Below are 26,652 nucleotides of genomic sequence, written 5' to 3' on the forward strand. Positions count from 1 at the left end.
GACCCAGACGGGATGTAATGTGGTGGAGCTGCGCCGTTGAGCACTGGTCTCCTTCCCCGCTGCGTATTCCTAAAGATTGGCTCCCGGTGTCCAGAGGATGGCGCGGTTCGGAGACGAGGTGCCGGCCAGGTACGGCGGAGGCCCCGGCGGAGGGGGCCCCGGAGGCCGCGGCGGTAGCAGACAAGGAGGGCCCCACGGACACGGACACGGACACGGACATGGACACGGACACGGACACGGACACGGTCCTCCCGGAGGGCCCGGAACCCAGAGAATGTATAAGCAGTCCATGGCGCAGAGAGCCCGGACCATGGCCCTGTACAACCCCATCCCTGTGCGTCAGAACTGCTTCACCGTCAACCGCTCGCTCTTCATCTTCAGCGAGGACAACTTCGTGAGAAAATATGCCAAAAAGATCACCGAGTGGCCATATCCTTTCCTTACCGCTGCACGGTAGGCTCCCCGGCAGACCAGGTAGGCCCACTGCACGGGTAGGAGCTGAAATGAGCGCTCAGCGTGTGCAGGCTGCTCATATCAGCTCTTCCCCTTCCACCACTCATTCCCGTCCCAGGCCTGGGGAAAAGTCCCGGATGACGTTACACACCCTCATGTTGGCTCAAGGGATGGTTGTACGTTGTAGGTTGGAGCTAACGAATGAATACTGGGGCGGCTACTTATACTATTGGGGTCTTAATGGGTCGGGGGGTGAGAAATGATTGGTTTTACCACCGGGGGGCTTCTGCACCAGCCCCCAGCAGGAGGCAGCTTGGCACTATCCATCACCGCTGTTACCGTCATCCATTGACACGTTCGAGTGTGACCTGCCTGCTGCATGCCCCCCCCCCCGACGTATTGGTGTAGGTGTATAGACGGGTGTGAGGGGAGGGGGAGACGTGGTGGGTGTGTGTGTGGGGAGGGGGAGATGTGGTGGGTGTGTGAGGGGAGGGGGAGACGTGGTGGGTGCTGCTGGTTGCTGATGTCAGCATGTGCCGTATAGGCCCACTGCCTCACATGAGAGGAGAGCTAGGAGAGGGGAGGGGAGGGGAGGGGATAGGGGGAGTAAATGAGAAAAAGAGAAGGAGAGAGAGAGAAAAAACGAGAGCTGTGTGTGTGTGTGTGTGAGTGTGTGTGTGTGTGTCTATTTCAGCATACTTCACTCGCATCATAACTGGAGAGACAGCTGCATCATGCTGATATGAGTGTGTGTGTGTGTGTGTGTGTGTGTGTGTGTGGGGGGGGTTGCACACGAGTGCATTCAAGGATATATGATTGTGTGTGTGTGTGTGTGTGTGTGTGTGTGTGTGTGTGTGTGTGTGTGTGTGTTTGCACGCATTACAACCAGTCTGTGTGAGAATGCCACTATAGCTTGCTATACTGCGCTTTCAGGCTCCAGCACATTGCACCATTCTGGTGACATATGGGGGATTTATTTCATCACGCTCTCTTCCTAAATGTGTGCGTGTGCAGGCGCGCACACGTCCGCCGTACACGTGTGCATTTTGGAGCGTTAACGACAAGAGAGGAAATCGGAGTAATGATTGTATTGATCCATACTGATGCTTGAGCCATGACATAACTACACTAATTGGTCGTCTCGGGTAAAATGCAAGAGCTACTTGCAGTCCCTCTCCATCATGTCAGCGCCATGTCTCAACACAAACCTGGCTTTGCATCGGAGACGGAGACGGGCCGAAAGCGGGATCGCGCTGATTGGCGTGGTTTGAAGTCTATATTTGGAAAGTTATTCTTCAAAATCCCGCATAGATTAAAATGGTGCTGTCGCAATTTCGGGGGGCAGCCGGGAACCGCCGCAGCCGGGACGCGAACCCGGATCTCTCGCAGCACGTGCGACCACGTTAACCTGCCGACTAGCGGGTCCGACCCGCTAACCAAGGGCTAGCGAGTCTAGTTTTCCGTGGTCGTTGCACTCTCCACCCCTTCCCCCCTCTCCTTCGGGAAGCGCGCCCCCGCGCGTCAGCATACCAGCTCCCTCGCGCCGCTGGGCGTGCACACGTCCGATGGCCTCACGGGCTCACCATCCCACTTCTGACGCCAATGTAGTGAATTCGGGGGGCAGCCGGGAACCGCCGCAGCCAGGACGCGAACCCGGATCTCCCGCACCACGGGCGACTACGTTAACCAGTTGCCCTTGGCGACCCGTTAGCCAAGGGCTAGCATGTCTAGTTATCTGTGGTCATCACAGTACCATTTTGTCAGCCAAAGACTTAAATTAAGTGCCAATGAAATTATTTTGTTCAGTTAAAGAGTTTTGCAATTATGGGGTTGACTCGTCTGCAGTGTTGGCTATCTTATTGTGAATGCAGGAACCGGTGTGGACACTGTGTAAGGTCTCTGTTGGTTACGACAGGTGTCTTTTATGGTTCAGAATGTGACAAAGGAGTACTGATCATTTCACATCGTCTCAAAACAATGCAGTAGTGCAGTGGGGTGTGGTTTTAAATATTGACGACGGTAGTACAGGTCGAGGACTCTTTGATGTAGCCCAACATTAGCACGCTGCAAGTTTTAATCTGCTAAGTGGCCGTTGGCCATTACTGTGTTCTCCAGGAAGAGGATTGATGATTTGTGATGGGCCGAAGATTAGTTATTTGGGAAAGGTCTCTCATTTTCAGCATCTGTTTCTGAATCTGTCTGTGTAGTCGTCCCCCCCAAAAAACAACACACACACACACACACACACACACACACACACACACACACACACACACACACACACACGCTTGCTCCATTTTCTCCCTCTTTCCTTAAAACGTTTGCTTCTCTCACCAGATTGAATTATGGTTTGTATGGCCCCTCATACAGCCAAAATGAACTATGGCTTGTATGACCCCTCATACAGCCAGAATGAATTATGTCTTGTATGACCCCTCATACAACCAGAATGAATTATGTCTTGTATGGCCCCTCATACAACCAGAATGAATTACGGCTTGTAGGGCCCCTCATACATCCGTGATTCATCACGGCCAGTCGGGTGTTACCTCAGTATGAGTATCAGGACAGTTTTTATCGTTTACAATGTCCTATGGTCCTTACATCAGCGTACAGCCTAGTTCCTGAGTTATCTCTATCTCCAGGCTACCATGGTAGGCTACATATTACAGTAAACATAGTAATTCATACCGCTCTAAACCGAGGTCGGTTTGACACAAAAATGGGTTTCATTCCGAAACGCAATATAAGATTTTTTTTTGACCTGAAATTCAAACAGCATTATACTATAAACACAACACAAGTCACTGCACCCTCTCAAGCACTGACATTTTGCAAGCAGAGGTCTTACATTAGAAGATAAGAGCTGGTAATGTGGCCCATTCACTGTGAATCATACTTGCCTGAGTCCTGTTTAATTGTCCATCAGCCGGTTTAGGCCTCGCTAAATTGTCTATGTGCTAAACCATGAGTCAGTAGCGTTGAATTCTCCATCCTATTAGAGCTAAAATATCCACGCCAGCCATTGGCCTATCAATCGTAAGGTCGTCTCAGGTAACTCGAGAGCCTTGTGCGCTTCAGTGGCTATGGTGGCCTCAAGGTTCCTAGTTTCTCGCCATTTGGTTTGGTTTCACGTGCTGGTTCAAACCGAACCAAACCAATGCAAACTGGGCTGAGCTGGGAGACGATAGAACTGTGTGACGTTAGCAAGTGTGTTTGTTTGTTTAGTTTTTTGGGGGTGGGGGGAGGGTTCCCCCTTTTTTCTCCCCATTTGTACTTGGCCAACTACCCCACTCTTCCGAGCCGTCCCGGTCGCTGCTCCACCCTTTCTGCCGATCTGGGGAGGGCTGCAGACTACCACATGTCTGGGAGTCGCCAGCCACTTCTTTTCACCTGACAGTGAGGAGTTTCTCCAGGGGGGCGTAGCGTGTGCGAGGATCACGTTATTTCCCCCCAGTTCCCCCTCCCCCCCGACCAGGCGCCCCGACCGACCAGAGGAGGCGCTAGTCAGCGACGAGGACACATACCCACATCCGGCTTCCCACCCCCAGACACGGCCAGTTGTGTCTGTAGGGACGCTCGACCCAAGCCGGAGGTAAGACGGGGATTCGAACCGGCGATCCCCGTGTTGGTAGGCAGCGGAATAGACCATCACACTACCCGGATGCCCCAGCAAGTTTTTTTATTTGTGAAAAATAAGGCTCATCTCATCTGAAATATGCAAAACCGTTTGAAAATAAAACCCATCTGGGCATACTGAATGAGATAAAAGCTTAGAATGAGATTTGTCTTTAGTTCATTGAAACCCATGCTGGATTTGAATGTCTTCGTTTGATTCCCGAGCTATTGCCCAGTTTGCCAGATGCATTGATTCGGTTGATTTAGTGGATTCGTGGCCCAGCCGACTGACGTTGTCGTGGACAGAGGTTTGGATAGCTGCTTGATTCTGCAGATGTCCGAGTCTCGGGGGCCTTTCTGTTTCGCGGACTCCTGACCTGCGGCTGTGTTTAGCCGTGAGCCATCTCTGGAGCCAGCCGTGGGACTGCCGCACAGAGAGAAGCATTCTTTCACACCCACCTCCACATACTCCACACAAACACTCCTTCTGGTTTTTCTTTTGTTTTTAGAAAAGCACAGCTGACTCCCAGGCTGGTGACACAGCTCAGATCAGCATTAGAAATTATTAAACCGGGTATCCCAAACAGATCGGTAGGTAACCAGACAGACACACGGTAAAATGTCCCAAGTAAACTGTTTTTTGGAGCATTTTGAAGCATCGCACAGGCCTTTTTGGAAGGGAAGCTCGCCTTGTGGTTGTAACAGTCGAAATTGTGAAATGTACCTTTAAGACAGGGGCGTACTGTGTCGCCTGGGAATGACGTCATTAGAGAGCGCCTTTGTTTCTGCCTTGACTCCGTTGAGCAGCGCTGTGAGCGGACGAGCGGCCGGGTATGTCGCCTGGCTGCGCGGCGGCCGACTCCAGGCTGCGTGTGGCTGCCTCTGGTTGGTCACGGCCGACAAAATGGCGGCTTGGTAAGACTGACGTGTCGTTGATAAACGACGAGCATTTGTCAAGGCGTCAGACGGCGCCATGTTGTCTCTGCCCGGTTATTTATTTATTTATTTTTCTAGAATTGTATTGATCAATATTGGTACAAACAGCAAGGCAAGTCAGCCATGGTATAAAACATTTGGGCATGTGTCTGAGTAAAACACCCACAATCAAAACTGTTAAAAACAAAAGTGAATTAAAATATATAAATCAAACAATAAAGCTAAGATGATAAATTCACGTAATTTGGTCTTCAATATGAATTAAAGGTTGATACATTCAGGGTCTATTAATTTGTCAGATTGTGCACATTTCAGCAGTTCTTTTGCGTATTTTAGATTCATACATTTCAGGGATTTACAACACAGTCTAAATTCATTACAAAAAGCAATGAAAATGGGTGGGGTTTTCATAAATTGAGATTTGTGTATATAATGTTTTGCCATTTATGGGAATTGTGTTAATCAGCAGATTTTCTGTTTTCTCTTTCATCACCAGTCCATACATTACATGTGATCTGAGTTCAACAGACACATGCTTTTGTTTAAACAATTCTTCCATTTGTTTCCAATATAGTTGGGAGTTGGGTGTTTCTGCCTTGAAAGGCGCCTGAATGGTGCTGGCGCGGTCTAATGACGCCACTCACATGCGACACAGTACACCTCTGTCTTAAAGGTACATTTCACAATTTCGACTGTTCCATGATTCACGCCTATGTCAGTTATATTGAATGATTTCCGCTGTCCGTGTGAATGCACATCCTTGGGCGTGTGTGTCATTTGAAGCACATTGCATATGTGGACCAAAGTGTATAAAGTATGAAATGCTCACACACAACAGATCCTTAAATGCTCTTGCAGTCTTGATCAATGAAATTCTATAACCTTAAGTTGATAGAGAATTTTAGTGGAAATGTGTTTTTCTATGCATCTATTTGGTTGATCAGTTCAGAAGTCTGTCATTTCGATGAGCAGCATTGAACCCTATACAATTTTGGCAAGTCCTTACTTGAGATACATTTTGAGGTATTATTTCAGCTATAAATGTTAAGCTAGATGTAGGAAAAAAACTTTAATTCATAACAGTACAAGCCTGTTTCGTGCATCGTGCACTCATCAGCTACCAACTTGGCTACTAACTTGGCATATAGATAGCCAACTTGGCAGCTGATGAGTGCGCGATGCACAAAACAGGCTTGTACTGCTATGAATTAGTTTTTTTCCTACATCTATCTTAATATTCCACTCCTCATTTGTTGAAAAAAAAATATGTAGGTAAAAACTTTTAATACATAGCAGTACAAGCTTGTTTCGTGCGTCGCGCACTCATTAAAAGTTTTTTTCCTACATCTATATTGATATTCTGCTCCTCATTTGTTGAGCACTTTTATCAACACCATTGATGGTTTCCGAAAAAAAAACCCCGCTCGCTCGCTCTCTCTCTCTCTCTCTCTCTCTCTCTCTCTCTCTCTCTCTCTCTCTCTCTCTCTATATATATATATATATATATATATATAAAACTTTGTTAAAACCCAACCGTGTAGTGAGGGTGAATTGGGAACATCTGGCGGAGGCCCCTGTCCATGACATCTTCAACTGCCACCTCTGGAAGAAGTTCTTATGTATCCCGAGGGAGGCTGGGGACATGGAGTCTGAGTGGGCCATGTTCAAAGCCTCTATTGTAGATGTGGCAGGCAGGAGCTGTGGTCATAAAGTCATTGGTGCCTGTCGAGGCGGCAACCTAAGAACCCGCTGGTGGACACTGGCAGTGAGGGAAGCAGTCAGGCTGAAGAAGGAGGCTTTTCGGACTTGGTTGGCCCAGGGGTCTCCTGAAGCAGCACACAGGTACCGGGAGGCCAGAAGGGCTGCCGCTTCGGCAGTCGCAGAAGCAAAAACTCGGGTGTGGGAGGAGTTCAGCGAGGCTATGGAGCAGGACTTTCGGTTGGCCTCAAGGAAGTTCTGGCAAACCATCCGGTGACTCAGGAAGGGAAAGCAGAGCTTGACTCAGGCTGTGTTCAGCCGGGAGGGAAACTGTTCACCCGGATTGGGGATGTTGTTGAGCGGTGGAAAGAACACCTTGAGGAGCTTCTGAACCCGACTAACACGTCCTCAGTGGAGGAGGTAGAGTCTGAAGACTCAGGGGAAGCCCCACCCATATCCCTGGCAGAGGTCTCTGAGGTAGTTAAAAAGCTCCTCGGTGGCAAGGCACCGGGTGTGGATGAGATTCGCTGCTGAAGGCTTTGGACATTGTTGGGTTGTCTTGGTTGACATGCCTCTTCAGTGCCGTGTGGAGGTCAGGGACAGTACCCGTGGAGTGGCAGACTGGGGTGGTGGTTCCCATATTCAAAAAGGGGGACCAGAGGGTGTGCTCCAATTATCAGGGCATCACATTGCTCAGCCTCCCTGGGAAAGTCTACTCTAGGGTGCTCTAAAGGAAGCTCTGACCGACTATCGATCCAGGAGGAACAATGCGGATTCCGTCCTGGCCGTGGAACAACGGACCAACTCTTTACCCTTGCGGAAGTGCCGAGGGTGGCATGGGAGTTTGACCAGCCAGTCTACATGTGTTTTGTGGACTTGGAGAAGGCTTACGACCGTGTACCCCGGGGCACTCTGTGAGGGGTACTGCGGGAGTATGGGGTATCGGGGCAGTTGCTACAAGCCATCCAGTCCTCGTATAACCAAAGTGAGAGCTGTGTCTGCATTCTTGGCACAAAGTCAAACACGTTTTTGGTGGGTGTCGGACTCCTGTTTGTGATATTCATGGACAGGATCTCAAGGCACAGCCAAGGTGAGGAGTGTGTCTCGTTTTGGGAACCTCAGAATTGCATCTCTGCTCTTCACAGATGATGTGGTTTTGTTTGCTTCATCAGAATGCGCTCCAGCGCGCACTGGGGCAGTTTGCAGCTGAGTGTGAAATGGCTGGGTTGAGAGTCAGCGCCTCCAAGTCTGAGGCCATTGTTCTCTACCGGGGTCTTGTTCACGAGTGATGACAGGATGGAGTGGGAGATTGACAGGCGGATTGGTGCAGCATCAGCAATAATGTGGACGTTGTACCGGACCATTGTGGTGAAGAGGGAGCTGAGCCAGAAGGCAAAGCTCTCAATTTACCAGTCAGTCTTCATTCCAACTTTCACCTATGGTCATGAGCTTTGGGTAGTGACCGAAAGGTTGAGATCGTGGGCTCAGCTTTAGAGATAGGGTGGGGATCTCGGACATCTTGACGGAGCTTGGAGTAGAGCCGCTGCTCCTTCCCGTCGAAAGGAGCCAGTTGAGATGGTTCGTGCATCTGATTAGGATGCCTCCTGGGCACCTTCCATTGGAGGTTTACTGGCATGGCCAACTGGGAGGAGACCCGGGGGTAGACCCAGAACTCACAGGAAGGACTACATGTCCAATATGGCCTGGGAACGCCTTGGGATCCCCCAGGAGGTGCTGGAGGGCATTGCTGGGGAGAGGGACATCTGGAGTGCCCTACTTAGCTTGTTGCCACCACGACCTGACCCCGGAGAAGCGGCTGATGATGAATGAATGAATGAATGAACGAGTGAATGAATATCTATCTATCTATCTATCTATCTATCTATCTATCTATCTATCTATCTATCTATCTATCTATCTATCTATCTATCTATCTATCTATCTATCTATATATATATATAAATACACTGCATTGGAATGAATCTGGTTGTACCTTGGAATTTTACATTTTATTTTTTGTTCTTACCAAAAGAATTACAGCACACTGACTTTTGCTTTGCAATGTGCTTGTAATGTGCTTATGCAATTGCAGTTGTGCTGTGCTGCATAAGTTGTATCCCTAGAATGTCTTCTCATTGTCTGACCAAATGAACCTTGACATTGTTTTTGGGTAAGCCTGAACTAAGTAGATATCTGTGTCCTGTGTGACCCCAGAGATATGATCTCCCCTGGGTCAATGTCTGACTAGTTTTTGACCCTAAATCCCCCCATGACCTGGCTGACCCCAAATCTGGTGTCCTACCCTGCATTTACTGTGAACCTTAGTTGGCAATGACGTGTGCATGTATGTATTGTCTGCGTACATGCATCACTGAGGGCATCTTCATGTATTCAGATCTGTTCATTGCGTGTCAGCTACTTTTGTATGCAGGACATGCTTTTTAATGAAAACATGCATGCACTGCATGCTTGCACATATATACACGTGCAAACACAGACACACACACGCACACACCATACGGTGGTGTCTGCATCCCCACTGTCCATTATAGTGTGTTTCTTCCCTTGCTGTTGTAAAGGGAGAGGAAGTCGATATGTGTTTGCGCTATCTATAGTCATATTGAGGTCTTTATGAAATACAATACATGCATGTGTCTTACAATGTGTGTTAAGGGGGTGATAGTTCATGAGGGTGATCTTGGAGAGGAAAATAATGCAGCAAGGGTCCTGAGCAGGATTCAAACTCAGGATTATGTGATTAGGTCTGAGCATATACGCTTATCTGGTTGTACCACAAAGATGCCTCCCCCACCCCCACCCTGAAATGACACAGAACCACTGAAAGATAATATGACCATTGAAGAACATCGGCTTCATTATCTGATTTCAGCTGTCGTTCAGTCCAGTCACCCTCATTCCTTCTGTGCCCTATAGAAGATCCCTGTTTTCAGGGATGACCTTGCATATGTCTGAGAGGTCAGCCTAGTAATTGTGTCTCCTGCAGTTCTTGGTGCATCCCACAAAGAACCACACAAAATTGAAGACATATAGTGCCTAAAAATGGTGGGAATTATCATATTTTGTTATGCTAACAGAGATAAAAAGATACTGTTGAGGGGGCATCTGTACCCCACTGGCTAATATAATAGCAGAATCACAGTTGGTGTCATGTCACCCATGACAGTCAAGGAGAGCTCATTAAATAGCTAATAGAAGTGCAAGCCTTCAGTCAATGAATGAATTGTTCTGTTCATGGATTCAAATCACTATCCAAATTCTTGCCTATTACTAAGCATCACCTGTACAATGAACACTCCATGGATATTTATCACGGGGTACCTACAGTAGATTTTTCTACCATTTACTAACATAAAGAAGTAGTTGCTTATTTCTTGAAACTTGCATTTTCCACCTGAAATCGTTCATTAACCCCCTTGAAAATGCATTCTCAGTTGTGGAAGTGCAGTATATACAAAGGAGTGCAGTATATACATCAAATCTATGAATAGATTTGGTTATGCAAAAGACGAAGAATGAAACAAAATGCAAAATTATGAAAGAGTGGGTATCTTGATACAGTATGTACATGGTCTCATCAAGTCTGACGGCTCTGATAGGAGGCTATAGATGTAGTAGGAAAATTATAGTAAGAGAAATAAAGATGCCATGTGTGCATTTGCACTTCCCTCTACATGTGGAAAATTAGGTCACAAGGAATGTGCAATCAAGAAATCTTAATGAATAGCATGTTAAAATGTGAGTTTGACGGCTCTCAAATATTGGGAAAATATATTCACAAATCTTCATAGTGATAAATACTTATAACTATAGATTAAAAACTTACAATAGCTACTCAAAATTACTTTTTTACCCATCTTTGTAGCAATTCATTCTCACTTCGATATCCAGGTTCAAGTCAGACATTTCTTGCTGAAGGGATACTTCTGTTTCCAGGGGTTTTTACTACGTGTCCTGCTTACATAGTCTGACAAAATCGTAGGTACCATTTCTTATGTCTGTGTGTGCAGTTGGAAGGTACGTTGAACGGGGAGTTTAGCCTAGCTTAGCTTAACTGCTGGATATCTACCATGATCAATAGCAGCTCAACTCAAAAGAGTGGAAATACACCTTCTCCGAAGCCGAACGTGAACACTTTTGGCCTGTTAGCCTGGTGTTAACAATCTGTCTTAACCAATGTTTTCACAAGTATACGTACATGCAAAATCCTAAAAATTACACTATTGTTAGGAACTATTTTGCCAGCAGCCATACCAACATGTACCCTGGCTCTGCCAAATGATGGAAGCTAAGCAGGTATGGACTTGGCTAGTACTTGGATGGGAGATGTCATGGGAAAATGAGTTGCTGCCGGAAGTGGTGTTGGTGGGCCAGTAGGGGGTCCTAATAAAAACAACAAACATCAACTCTCAATGCCCCAGTGCAGTGACGGGGACACTGTGCTGTAGGAGATGCCGTCCTTCAGATGAGACGTCAAACCAGATCCTGACTCACTGTGGTCATTAAAGATCCCATGGCACTTATCACAAAGAGTAGGGGGTTACCCGGTGTCCTGGCAACATTCCCAACCTGGCTCTCTCCACGTGGCCACCTCATCATCCCCCATGTAATTGGCTCAATGAGTCTTCCCTCTCCACCTCAAGCTGATGTGTGGTGAGCGTTCTAGTGCAAAATGGCTGCCGTGCATCACCCAGGTGGTGCTGCACATTAGTGGTGGTTGAGGTGAGTTACCCCCTTCAATGTGAAGCCTTTTGGGTGTCTAGAAAAGCGCTAAATAAATGTAATGATTATGATTATTAATTTCTTTTCTGTAATACGCATAGCTGTCTTCTTCTGCGGTGGAAGGCCACTGGTATCCATAGCTAAAACAATAATTTTAAGGATTTTACATGTATACTTGTGAAACATTTAAGACGTTTTTTTCAAAGTTGTAAATAGTATTAGAGTAAATAGTATTAACGATAGGTTTTGGTGATGGTGTATTTTCCTTCTTTGGCGAGGAGCCGGGGCGGCACGGTGGCGCAGCAGTTAGTGCTGTCGCCTCACAGCAAGAAGGTTCTGGGTTCGAGCCCCGGGGTAGTCCAACCTTGGGAGTCGTCCCGGGTCGTCCTCTGTGTGTAGGTCAGGTGAATCGTCCGTACTAACTTGTCCCTAGGTATGAATGTGTGTGTGTGTGTGTGTGCGTGTATGTCGGCCCTGTGTGATGGCCTGGCGGCCTGTCCAGGGTGTCTCCCCGCCTGCCGCCCAATGACTGCTGGGATAGGCTCCAGCATCCCCGCCACCCTGAGAGCAGGATAAGCGGTTGGGATAATGGATGGTTGGAGAGGAGCTGCTAATGATCCCGGTAGACATCTAGCAAATGAGCTAAGCTAGGCTAAACTCCCCATTCAATGTACCTTCAAACTGCACGCACAGACGTCATAAGAAGGATTTGTACGAGTTCGTCTGACTCTATGCAAGTAAGATCTATAGGAAAAATCCCGGAAACCAAACTATCCCTTTAATTTGTGCTGTGTGCTTCAAAAAATGTCCTCCAGAGGACATTTTAGTGATCCCAGTGTTTTGTGTCTAAATGCCCCTTTTCCACTGCATGGTACCGACTCGACTCAACTCGACTTTACTGGCTTTGTTTGGTTTTCCATAGGGCAAAAGTTAGGGATAGTACCTGGTAAAAGGTACTTTTTTTGGTACCACCTCCGTTGGGGTTCCAAGTGAGCTTAGCCCATACTAAAAGGTGACATGAAAATACCCATTCCCATGAAAATACCACTGTATATAAATGAATAAATATAAAATATAAATAAATATACATATATTTATGTTTATTTAAATATAAACAAAATCATATAAACTAAATAAATAAATAAAAATATTTAAATTTACATTTAAATAAAATATAAATAAAATGATTAAATAAACTATAACAAATATAAATAAATAAAAATATTTTATATTTGTTTAAATATAAATAAAATCTGACCACTGACTGGTCAGAGAGAAATTGAACAGCTCTGTTTATAACCAGGAAATGCCAAAGTGAGTCTTATGAAACTTGTAGTATAGTTTATTATCTATATATGTAAAAAAAAAAATTTGTCAGGGAACTCTTATTTACACGAATATCGTTCATGTGAAGCACACATTTAGAGTTGGTCTTGTTGATTTTTTTGAAAATAAAACACTGGTGTGGGGCGCTGGTAGACAATGGAGGAAAGTCTAGTCACCACGCCCACAAATGACCAGCGGGGCTTCGCTGTGAGGGGATGCTGTACCAGACAGCATCCGGATGTGGGCCACTTCAGGCAATGATGCGGCACTGATGGTCTTCTTCTGGTCCTGATAAAACGGATGTGAGCCTGAAGTGGCCCACATGTATAACAACAAATATGGGCCAAATATGCCAAATCAAATGTGGGCCTTTTTTGGCAAAGCTGCGGTGCTCTGGGCAACATGTGATCTGGATGTGACCCTGAAGTGGCCCATGTGGTAAATAGTGAATATGGCCCAAATATCACAAAACACATATGGGCTACCTTTGACAAATATGTGGCACATGTGGCATTGCTATGGGCTGGTTCTGGCCCAGATCTGGCAAACAGGAGCGGACTGCCCAAGTGCTGTCATTCTACGCGGTATGTGGGCCGGATGACGTGTTGGATGTGGGACGGGTCCGGGCCACAGCAATTTTGCTATGTGGGATCTGCAGTGGAAAACGAAATCCCAAAAAGTAAAGCGAGTAGAGTTGAATAGAGTAGAGTCGAGTTGAGTTGAGCCAGTACCATGCAGTTGAAAAGGGGCATAAGTCAGTGGCAGCTAGTATGCATCGACACCTTTAGTATACCCTACCAGGCCATCGGGGAGAAGGCTAGAAAGCTTTTTTCCCCCTTCCTTAATGGCCCTATACCCGAAGATGAACATAACCAGAATTTTCGACGGGGAAAAAAGGAGATAAAATGAAGCAAAACTGTGAGAAAAAGAAAGAGAAATGAACACGGATACATAAACACTGAGAGACAGAGGGAGAGAGGAGGATGGAGAGCAAGATAACTGGTGTGTTTTAAGGGTTGATGTGGCGAGTCAGAGATCTATGTTCCCATGCAGAATCTTAATTATTTATCGTCTTTCTCTCGCCCACAGCTGTGTGCGGGTAACTACATGAATGGTACTTACCATCAGCCAAGTATGTGTGTGTCTGTCAGAGATTGAGTGTTTGCACACGGGAGTGTGTATTATGCCATATGTACATTTAATTCGTGGATCAGTTGAGCTTTTCTGAGTGATCTGATTGGTTGATAGGGTTTTTCTGCTGTGATGTGTGTATAAGAGTATATTAGTACCCCCACATGTAAGATTATTATTATTATTATGATTTCTTTCGTGTTACCTGTTTTACATCCTGTAGAGCCAGGTCCGCACTATGGACCTGAGGCACTGTAGGGCAGATGTCACTTGATTGACAGTACTCGTCATAATATGTGGGCTGTTCCGAGCAGGGTGGTCTTCTTGACAGCATGGATGTCGATGTTGCCTGGGATACGGTTGGTAAACTTTTCCATTCCCTTCTTCATCAGTTCTAGAGCTCCGATGACCACTGGTGTTGTTGTGATGATTATTATTATCCCAGCAGTCACTGGGCGGCAGGCAGGGAGACACCCTGGACAGGCCACTCCAGCATCCCCACGACCCTGAGAGCAGGATAAGTGGCTTGGATAATGGATGGATTATTATTGTTGTTGTTGTTTCTTTACATGCGTATCACACCATATAGTCTTTGTCTCAGAGAAGACCTGTGTTGCACTACAGGTCCTGGACTGAATCTGAACCAAGGCCTGGGTCTAACACCGTGTGCATTAACCGGTTTAGCCATCAGGATGCACCCTCTCTCCTTTTAATTGTCTCTCTCCATCTTGCTCACTCTCCTTCCATGAGAACACACACACACTCACACACACACTCACACTCACACTCACACACACACACACACACACACACTAATGCACACCCTGCTTGTATGGGTCTCTCTCCTTATCCTAGTCACGTCCATGGGTCTGGATCATTGTCATCCGGCCAGACTAAAAATAACTGACGCTGCTTGAAAGAACCCCCCCCCCCCATACACACACACACACACCCTCCTTCCCCCTTATGTTTCCCATTTGACGTAGAGACCTGACTGCGAGGGGAGATTATAGCGTCACGACGTACCTTGGTTATGTGTGTGTGTGTGTGTGTGTGTGTGTGTGTGTGTGTGTGTGTGTGTGTGTGTGTGTGTGTGTGTGTGTGTGTGTGTGTGTTTGACCACATGAAAACTGTTAAAGCATAAACAAAGTAGAGGAACAGAGCGAGAGAGACAGAGAGAGAGACAGAGAGAGAAGACAGGGTGAAAGAGAGAGAGGCATAAGGAGGGAGGTAGGACTGTTTCCGTACAGAGCGGGCGAGACTGCGATGGAGCGAGGGAAAGGACCGAGCATGGAAGGAAGGGGAAAGTGGGAGGGAGGGAAAGAGTGAGAGAGAGAGAGAGAGAGAGAGAGAGAGAGAGAGAGAGAGAGAGAGAGAGAGAGAGAGAGAGAGATGGAGTCAATACGTAGAGAAAAAGACAAACAGGGAAACAGCGGAGAGACGGAGACAGAAAAGGAGAGGGAATCAAAATGCCTGTCGCATATAAATCATTCATAGTAAAGTGGTGGAGAAACGAAGACACTGGATTGGCCAGCTATGCTGCAGCCTGAGCACACACACACACACACACACACACACACACACACACACTGGGATGTTGTTATGAATATCTGCCAACACTCTCTCCCTGCCTTATTCACTGTCTCTACCCGGATTTCTCCTCACCCTCCCTCTCCCCTCCACCACCCCCCTGCCGCCGTCCTCCTTTCTTTTTTCGCTCTCCTTTGCTGATAGGATGTGAGGTTTTGTCTTCTCCTCTCAAGCTCCACTACCTGTACTTTCTCTCTTTCACTCACATTTGATCCATCACCTCCCTCTGTCCTCCCTGCCTCTTCTATCGCTTCTCCTCCTCTGTTGTCATCTCACCCTTCCTCCCCTCCTCCAGGCCTCCCCTCCTCCAACCCTCTCCTCCTCCAACCCTCCCCTCCTCCAGTCCTCCCCTCCTCCAGTCTGGTGTGTTCTTTTGTTGGGCTTCTAATTTAAAGCATTTGTTTGAAGTCTGAGGGACGGACTGAAAACGTCTTGACGCGTCTCCGCTCTTCTGTTTACACTTGTTGACAACATGCTCTGTGTGTGTGTGTGTGTGTGTGTGTGTGTGTGTGTGTGTGTGTGTGTGTGTGTGTGTGTGTGTGTGTGTGTGTGTGCGCGCGTGTCAAGTCAATTTTATTTGTATAGCCCAATATCACAAATTACAAATTTGCGTGTGCGTGTGTATGTGTGTGTGTGTGCATGTGTGTGTCTGTGCATGTGTGTGTGTGTGTGTGTGTGTGTGTGTGTGCATGTGTGTGTGCATGTGTGTGTTTTCATGAGAGTATCTGCCCTGAAGCTTCAATCTGACTACCTCATACCTCTGACTGTTTGATAATAAATGTGTGAATTGATCCGTATCCTAAATCCCGGGGCAGATTCTGCATGCACCATCCACGTGCACATACAAAGACCCCCCCCCACACACACACACACAGACACACACTCGGTAAGGACATGATATCCAGACAGATCTTTTAGCATAGTTATGAATGCTTTTCTGCCACAGAAAGCGTTTTATAACAGAGTCGACGTCGTATTTGTTGCCAGGTACAGCAACATCCGGGGGTGTATCTCGGTATGTTGCTGCAAGAGGGAAACATTAACAGTAAAAATAAATGTTCAAAAGAATAGTAAATAACATGTCTATACAAGATAAAGTAAAATAAAAATAAAAGTAAGGTGCAGTATGCACCACATCTAGCTTCTCCTTGGGAACCTCTGGGTGCAAACTGTGCCAATGACACTTTTGTCCACCAGGCAAGTATAGAAATATATATGATAGAAATATGTATGCTAGAACTATGTATAATAGAAATATATGAGAGAAATATATATGATAGAAATGTGTATGATCGAAATATATGATAGAAATGTGTATGATAGAAATATATGATAGAAATATGTATGATAGAAATATATATGATAGAAGATAGAAATATGTATGATAGAAATATATTTGATAGAAATATGTACGATAGACATGTATAATAGAAATATATAATAGAAATATATATAATAGAAATATATATGATAGAAGATAGAAATATGTATGATAGAAATATATGATAGAAATATATATATGATAGAAATATATGATAGAAATATGTATGATAGAAATATATATGAAAGAAATATTTATGACAGAAATATATGTATGATTGAAATATATATGATAGAAATGTGTATGATAGAAATATCTACTACTACTACTTTCGGCTGCTCCCGTTAGGGGGCGCCACAGTGGATCATCCGTTTCCATCTCTTCCTGTCCTCTGCATCTTCCTCTGTCACACCAGCCAGCTGCATGTCCTCCCTCACCACATCCATAAACCTCCTCTTTGGCCTCCCTCTTCTCCTCTTCACTGGCAGCTCCATATTCAGCATCCTTCTCCCAATATACTCAGCATCTCTCCTCCACACATATCCAAGCCATCTCAATCTTGCCTCTCTTGCTTTGTCTCCAACCGTCCAACCTGAGTTGTCCCTCTAATATACTCGTTCCTAATCCTGTCCTTCTTCGTTACTCCCAGTGAAAATCTTATCATCTTCATCTCTGCCACCTCCAGCTCCACCTCCTGTCTTTTCGTCAGTGCCACTGTCTCCAAACCATATAACATAGCTGGTCTCACTACCATCTTGTAAACTTTCCCTTTAACTCTTGCTGGTACCCTTCTGTCGCAAATCACTCCTGACACTCTTCTCCACCCACTCCCCCCTGCCTGCACTCTCTTCTTCACCTCTCTACTGCACTCCCCGTTACTTTGGAGAGTTGACCCCAAGTATTTAAACTCAAATGCCTTCGTCACCTCCACTCCTTGCATCCTGACCATTCCACTGTCCTCTCTCTCATTCACGCATAGGTATTCACCACAGCCATTTCCATCCTTTTCGCAAAATCGACCACCATCTGTCCTTCCACATTTCTCTCCTTGACTCCATACCTTCCCATCACCTCCTCATCACCTCTGTTCCCTTCACCAACATGTCCATTGAAGTCCGCTCCAATCACCACTCTCTCCTCCTTGGGTACCCTCTCCACCATGTCGTCCAACTCACTCCAGAATTCTTCTTTTTCATCGATCTCACACCCAACTTGCGGGGCATATGCGCTGATAACATTCAGCAATACACCTTCAATTTCCAGCTTCATACTCATCACTCTGTCTGACACTCTCTTCACCTCCAGCACGCTCTTGACATACTCTTCCTTCAGAAGACTGAAATATATATGATAGAAAAATGTCTGATAGAAATACATGTATGATCGAAATATATATGATAGAAATGTGTATGATAGAAATACGTGTGATAGAAATATATATGATAGAAATATCCATCCATCCATCCATCCATTATCCAAACCACTTATCCTGCTCTCAGGGTCACGGGGATGCTGGGGCCTATCCCAGCAGTCATATATGATGGAAATGTGTATGATGGAAATATGTATGCTTTTTAAAAGTTTGACTTGGCTGTGATTGATGAAGCTTTTCGAAACACCTTCCCAACACACCATGTATTGAGTACAAGAAGCTGGTGTCAGTCAGTGTTTGTAAAATACAGTATCCACTTTTTAAAGGTATTAGCCCTCCCTCCTCTCCCATGACGCATAACCCACGTCAGAGTGAAACGTAAGACCCCCCCCCCCACCTTGTTTTAGCAGTTGATGATAAAGAACAGATATGACTGAAAATATTACGGGCACATTAGAAGGATGAGGTCATTCTTTCAGTGTTTCACTCTTTCACACTGCTTGTTGCCTTACACACTTTCTACCTTGTGCATGTCTTTTGTGTGTGTGTGTGCGTGCACGTGTGTGTGCATGTGTGTGCGTGTGTGTGTGCAAGTGTGTGCGTGTGTGTGTGCATATGTGTGTGTATGTGTGTATGTGCATGTGTGTCCATGTCCGTGTGTGTGCGTGTGCATGTGTGTGTCCGTGTGTGTACGTGCATGTGTGTGTGTGCATGTGTGTGCAAGTGTGTGCATATGTGCGTGCGCGCAAGTGAGTGAGTCTGAAATATATCTGGCTGTCCTCCCACAGCATTCTTAAGTTTAGCGGAGGTGGGGAATGGAGAGGTCAGTATAGAGGAAGTGAGGAATCTTCTTTTCGCTCTCTCTGTCTGTCTGTCTGTCTGTCTGTCTGTCTGTCTGTCTGTCTGTCTGTCTCTCTCTCTCTCTCTGTCTCTCTCTCTGTCTCTCTCTGTCTCTCTCTCTCTTTCTGTCTCTGGGTAGTCTGTCCTCACACATTTTTTCAAAAATGTTTGATATTCTGGCCACATTTATCGAATGGAAAGGCAATGTTATTTAAAATCAATCAGTCACATCCCGGTGGCGCAGTGGTTAGCACGATCGCTTCACAGCAAGAAGGTCCTGGGTTCGAACCCCGAGGTAGTCCAACCTTGAGGGTCATCCCAGGCCATCCTCTGTGTGGAGTTTGCATGTTCTCCCCATGTCTGTGGTGGGCTTTCTCCAGGTGCTCTGGTTTCCTCCCACAGTCCAAAGACATGCATGTTAGTAGGGGTGTAAGAAAATATCAATATACTCGAGTATCGTGATATTATCTTTTGTGATACTGTATTGATTCTCAAACATGTAAAGGTTGGTGGCAAACATGTTGTGTTGTGCGTAACCCCACAACCGTTAGATAACAGTGTTGTAATCTATCTTCAGCCATTTGACTCTTCCACTCCAACACAACAACATAAACTGAGACAGGAAGTAATATAAGCACAAATAACACAGGCCAGTGAAACCACACTATATCGCCTTTCTTACAGTATCACAATATATCGCCTTTCTTACAGTATCACAATATATCACCTCTCTTACAATATCACAATATATCACCTTTCTTACAGTATCACAATATATCACCTCTCTTACAGTATCACAATATATCACCTTTCTTACAGTATCACAATATATCACCTTTCTTACAGTATCACAATATATCACCTCTCTTACAGTATCACAATATATCACCTTTCTTACAGTAACACAACATATCACCTTTCTTACAGTAACACAACATATCGCCTTTCTTACAGTATCACAATATATCACCTCTCTTACAATATCACAATATATCACCTTTCTTACAGTATCACAATATATCACCTCTCTTACAGTATCACAATATATCACCTTTCTTACAGTAACACAACATATTGCCTTTCTTACAGTATCACAATATATCACCTTTCTTACAGTAACACAACATATCGCCTTTCTTACAGTATCACAACATATCACCTTTCTTACATTATCACAATATGTCACCATATACTGAATTGTACCCAGTGGCGGCTGGTGCTAAAAATCTTTGGGGGGGCGGAATTTACCTTGGCGCAGCTTTAATGTCCACACAGTCACAGAGTTATTAAGAAGGACCATGCAGCCTATAGATTTTATCAGGGTTGGTAGACGGTGGATGATTGACAGTCGAGATGAGGCGTGGTGGTGGGTGTGAACATGATTGACTGCTACCAGAATCGTCCAATCACATTAGATCTAAAACCATTAAAACAAAACCAATTCACTGCCAATAAAAGTGGGAGTGTCTGGGGTGCACAGAACTGTGCCTTCTGGAAAATCTGAAGAAAGCAATCAGAGAGCAGCCTCAGGTCACCTGCTCGCCACAAGTTTGAGGACTTACATAAAGTATCGTTTGGCCAGCGCCCCTCACCCAGGAAGTATATGTATTCAGACAGGAAGTATATGTATTCAGACAGAAATCAACCAAATACCATTTGAACCAGTATTTAATGCTGCTGACAGACGCTCACAGACTGACAACACTTTTATTTCATCATTATTTGCATTATACAAGTACATTATATTTAACACGTTTAAATAGATTTTAATCTCTTGATGTTTGAAGGGGGCAGCACCCCAGCGCCCTGTACTGGCCAGCCGCCACTGATCATAACCCCCCATCGTGATACGTATCATATCGCCAGATTCTTACCAATACACAACCCTAAAAGACAGCATAACTAGATGGAACTGTTGTTTTTTACCATGTAAATGATATAAATTATTCTCAACTAATACAATATTTTGTTATAATGATGGTCTCCAAACAGTTCTATAGACACATATGGTGTCTATAGAACTGTTTAGGTTCAAGTATCAAATTTATGTCATAATCTCTATCAATGATTTCTTCTTCAGTTGTGTGCAAGCCTGTGGCGCAGTGTATATATATATATATATATATATATATATATATATATATATAAGAAATACGGTGAGGCGGTGTGGTCAGGCAGTTTTGCTAGCAGCTATTGATAGCAATATTTCTTCCACAATTTATATGCTGGTTGCCACGCAGTATCGTGTTACTTTATTGATTTTCCGTCCATTGCTGAACTCCCATACATGTTGCGAGGACACACATCGACAGTATATCAGAAAAATAAGGCAGTAGGGAGCATTTATCACACCTATGGTAGAGCACCAATCCTGCAAACAAAGCCTCTTGCTCTGTGCGCGCTTATCGTGATCCAGTCCAGTACTTACAACAGTGAGGCGTCATGTCATCTTTTTTTGGGATTCCCCCCCTCCCCCTTTTCTCCCAATTGTACTCGGCCAATTACCCCACTCTTCTGAACCGTCCCGGTCGCTGCTCCACCCCCTCTGCCGATCTGGGGAGGGCGGCAGACTACGACATGTCTCCTCCCATACATGTGGAGTCGCCAGCCACTTCTTTTCACCTGACAGTGAGGAGTTTCACCAGGGGGACGCAGCACGTGGGAGGATCATGCTGTTCCCCCCAGTTCCCCCTCCCCCCGGACAGGTGTCCCGACCGACTAGAGGAGGCGCTAGTGCAGCGACCAGGACACATACCCACATCCGGCTCCCCACCTACAGACATAGCCAATTGTGTCTGTAGGGACGCCCGACCAAGCTGGAGGTAACACGGGGATTCGAACCAGCGAACCCCGTGTTGGTAGGCAACGGAATAGACCGCTACGCCACCCGGATGCCCCCTCATGCTGTGGTCGTAACTTAATGGGGTATCTACAGTCTGTATTGCTCTTGTGTTCAGTGTTTTTGGTCTATCATTAAACAAGGTATTCGACACTGACTAATTATCGGTAATGGTAATTTGTTCTTCTGTGAAACTCCAAGCAATGAACACATCAGAAAATAACCTCCCTCAGTGATATGTAACATCTCACGCAACCAGAGTTTCAATCCTGACTCCCCATTGCAAATGTATGATTTGATATACTTTATTAATCCCTGTAGGGAAATTATGTGCTGCATGTAACCCATCCTAGCTGTGTAGCTAGGAGCAGTGGGCAGCTGCCGTGCAGCACCCACGGACCAACTCCAGTTGGTCTTGCCATGCCTCGGTCAGGCACACAGACAGGAGTACTGATCCTAACATGTTGGGCTGTGTATTGGTGAGAATCTGGCGATATGACACATATCACAATGCAGGGATACGATTCAATATATGGTGATATATTGTGATACTGTAAGAAAGGTGATATATTGTGATACTGTAAGAAAGGTGACATATTGTGATACTGTAAGAAAGGTGATATATTGTGATACTGTAAGAAAGGTGATATATTGTGATACTGTAAGAAAGGTGATATATTGTGATACTGTAAGAAAGGTGACATATTGTGATACTGTAAGAAAGGTGACATATTGTGATACTGTAAGAAAGGCGATATATTGTGATACTGTAAGAAAGGTGATATATTGTGATACTGTAAGAAAGGTGATATATTGTGATACTGTAAGAAAGGTGATATATTGTCATACTGTAAGAAAGGTGACATATTGTGATATTGTAAGAAAGGTGACATATTGTGATAATGTAAGAAAGGTGATATATTGTGATACTGTAAGAAAGGTGATATATTGTGATACTGTAAGAAAGGTGATATATTGTGATACTGTAAGAAAGGTGACATATTGTGATACTGTAAGAAAGGTGATATATTGTGATACTGTAAGAAAGGTGATATATTGTGATACTGTAAGAAAGGTGACATATTGTGATACTGTAAGAAAGGTGACATATTGTGGTTTCATAGGCCTGTGTTCTTTGTGCTTATGCTACTTCCTGTCTCAGTTTACGTTGTTGGGTTGGAGTGGAAGAGTCAGTTGGCTGAAGATGGATTACAACACTGTTTTCTAGCAGTTGTGGGGTTACACACAACACAGCATGTTTGTCACAAACCTTTATATGTAAACAATTAAAAGTCCATACAGTTACTTTGAGAATCAATACAGTATCACAGAAGATAATATCGCGATACTCGAGTGTATCGATGTTTTCTTACACCCCGACTTTCTTTAGACTTCAGTTTCAAGATTGCAGATATAAGATTTTCTTTCCTTAATTGTTCACTTAAATTAAATTAAATTGATTGCAGTTTATATTTTGCACATGTAGAAGACGTGTTTATGTGACCTGGACAACCGAAGCTCTAACAGGACTTTAAAAGCAAGATGTTTGTCTGTGTAGTTGTTTATGTGTGTGTGTGTGTGTGTGTGTGTGTGTGTGTGTGTGTGTGTGTGTGTGTGTGTATAACTGCAGTGTCTCTCCCTGTGTGTGTGTGTGTATAACTGCAGTGTCTCTCCCTGTGTGTGTGTGTGTGTGTGTGTGTGTGTGTGTGTGTGTACCTGTCCACCTGTTTTCCTTTCTCTCTTTGTCTCTCTTGCTCTTCTTATGTTTTTCACCATTTTTTCTTTCCTACCTTCCCCTCTGTCTTTCCTTTCATGTCTTTTTCCTCTCTCTCTCTCTCTCTCTCCCTTCCTCTCTCCCTCTCTGTTTCTGTCTCTCTGTCTCCCCCCCACTCTCTCTCTCTCTGTCTCTCTGTCTCTCTCTCAGCTCGGCGTTCTGACTCTTGAATAATTCAGTTTCAGTGGCAGGCTTGCTTGGATGTGTGTGCATGCTTATGTCTTTGTAAATGTGTGTTTCTGTATGTGTGTATGTGTATGGGTGTGTGGGGGTGCAGTGACGTCGGGCAGAGCTATTTTGGGGATTTGGATGCAGGGTGTGTGGGTGGAGAGAGAGCGAGAGTGAGAGAGAGAGAGAGAGAGAGAGAGAGAGAGTCAGTGATGGATTGATTTTTTTCCATGCCCGTGTTCTTTAGTCACGTGCTGTGGCTGTTACCAGACAAAACCTGCTGGAAGTGTGCGCTCTACCTGCAGGCTGTGCTGACACACACATGCATGCGCATATGCACGTACTATGCGTGCACGTGCTTGTATTCACGTACTCAGTCAAGCACCCAGCTACAGCTACAGCAGCGAGTAATGGCATATTCAGCACTAATACACTTTACATGGAGACACAGACAGAACCCGGTCTCACCAGTCTGCGTACCAATGACACGATATTAGACTTTGCATGCAGTGCATACGCCAGTCCTTTCCTTTACCTTCTGTGGAGAGCTGATGCATCCAAATACCACGCATCACCTTGAGCGGTCATGACGTCACCAGCAAGGCTCAGTTCACCCAGTTCACCAGAAGCACGGGCATCCACAGCCTGGGTCTGGGTCTGGGTCAGGGTCAGGGTTAGGGTTAATAAAATAACTAAAATACTACCGTTAATACCATGATTTAATGACAGAAAAGATTGTTTCCCCTGCTTACCTGCTTGTGGATGCCCGTGCTTCTGGTGAACTGGGTGAACTGAGCCGCGCTGGTGACGTCATGACCGTTCAAGGTGATGCGTGGTATTTGGACGCATCAGCTCCCCACAGAAGTTCATGGAAAGGACTGGCGTATGCACCGCATGCAAAGTGTAATATCGTGTTATTTGTACACAGACTGGTGAGACCGGGCTCCTACTTCTATCCTACTTTGGCACCATCCTTCAGTGTTGCCAAACATATTGAGGCACCTACAGGTTCTTGTAGTCCGACCCATATGGCCTCGCTCACTCTTGAGTGTCAGTCAGTAAGTAGCCTGTGTAGCTATCGTCAAGCCAAATGATCAGTGTGCATTATATTGTGAAGCTGGTGCGTTGTTTGGTAGTTTGGCTTGACTATAACTACATGGGCTACTTACTGGCTGACACTAGAGTGAGCGAGGCCACATGGGTCAGACTGCAAGAACCTGTAGGTGCCTCCATATGTTTGGCAACAATGAAGGATGGTGCCAAAGTAGGATAGAGTCATGTGTTTTGTAGTTGTTCTTAAAGCTGCAGTTTTGGTTTTAGTTGTCCATATTTGTGGCTCAACTGGCCCCAGTTTTGGCCCCTGTGCAGAAGACAGCAGTTTTAATCACTCAGGTTTAACGCTTGCATTAATATACTAGATGCGCTGGTGGACCTCAGGCTACATCTGTATTTTGGGAACAAATTAGACTGTACTGCAGTCTCTCAGTTTCATATTATTCTCAGTCCTAAAGGAAAATGTTCTTCTGTTGAAGATAAATTCAGCTGCCGAACGAATCTGAGAGAGTCACTGGATCAGTTTAATGTCTCTCATCTAAAGTGTGATGTCTTGCCTTTTGGCCAAATAAGAGCTGCTCTCACTAAAATCATTATGGAGATTTGTTTTTCTTTTTCCACCTATCCTGAGAGGTATTCTGACAAAAATTTAAAAAAAGGTCAAATTTTTCAACAAAAGTATTTCTCAGATTTCTAGGTAAACTTTAGTGGCTAGCATTTCTTTCAAAACAGATCTATGTGTAGATGATTGAACACTTGGACACCTGGACCTGCACATACTTGCAATGTTTTCTGTATTTTACCCTTGAACACACAATATACGGTTTTAAGGTTTGGAAATTTCAAGGTGTGTTTTCAGATTTCTCACCACTTTTGAGAAAAGCAAGACACCATTTTGAACCATTTCATAAGCAAAATTGGCTGTAAATGATTTATGTTGCTGCAGGCATAAGTCCAAAGGAAGAATTGCAGTGTGATAAGGCCTATGGTTTCATAGGCCTGTGTTCTTTGTGCTTATGCTACTTCCTGTCTCAGTTTATACTGAGACAGGACACAGTTTATACTGTGTTTGCCGTGTTTGTCTGTGTCTGTCTTGCACTGTTTGGTGAAGCCACAGCCCCCATTTCATTTTTAACATGTGCCTGCACATTGTTTTTAATGACAATAAAATTGAATTGAATTAAATTGAATTTACGTTGTTGGGTTGGAGTGGAAGAGTCAAATGGCTGAAGATAGATTACAACACTTATCTAGTGGTCGTGGGGTTACACACAACACAACATGTTTTTCATAAACCTTTATATGTAAACAATTAAAAATTGATAGTGGTTTTGAGAATCAATACAATATCACAAAAGATAATATCGCGATACTCGAGTATATCGATATTTTCTTACACCCCTAATAAAAATATATATGATTTTTTTAAAGAATTTACTCGAATCTCTGGATTTTATATATATATAAAACGTTTTCTTTTTACAGTGGAACAGTGTGTGATGCAGTTGGATGTAGGAGGCAGAGAGAAATAGATGTATTGACACTGATTTTCTGTGTGTTGCGCACTGAGTGTGCGACACATGAAACGGGCCTGTACTGCAATGTACTAAAACTTTTTTCCTGTATATATATATGTATATATATATATATATATGTGTGTGTGTTTGTGTGTATATATATATATATATATATATATAAAATTTATTTATTTTTAAAGAATTTACTTGAATCACTGGATTTTATATATATATATGTGTGTTTGTGTAGCGTTTTTTTTCTGAAACCGTCAATGG

At 44.7% G+C, this 26,652-nt stretch overlaps 1 protein-coding gene across 1 annotated transcript in view; it reads left to right on the forward strand.

Annotated features, from left to right (window-relative positions):
- The first annotated feature begins 310 nt into the window (after positions 1–310).
- Positions 311–26,652, forward strand: part of cacna1aa (calcium channel, voltage-dependent, P/Q type, alpha 1A subunit, a) — a 153,311-nt gene continuing 126,969 nt past the window's right edge. Inside the window, exon 1 of the mRNA XM_056288482.1 lies at positions 311–453. Within this exon, the coding sequence (XP_056144457.1) occupies positions 311–453 (143 nt within the window). The remainder of the gene's footprint in view (positions 454–26,652) is intronic.

Source organism: Lampris incognitus, chromosome 10 (genome assembly GCF_029633865.1).
Source record: "Lampris incognitus isolate fLamInc1 chromosome 10, fLamInc1.hap2, whole genome shotgun sequence".
NCBI classification, from domain to species: domain Eukaryota; kingdom Metazoa; phylum Chordata; class Actinopteri; order Lampriformes; family Lampridae; genus Lampris; species Lampris incognitus.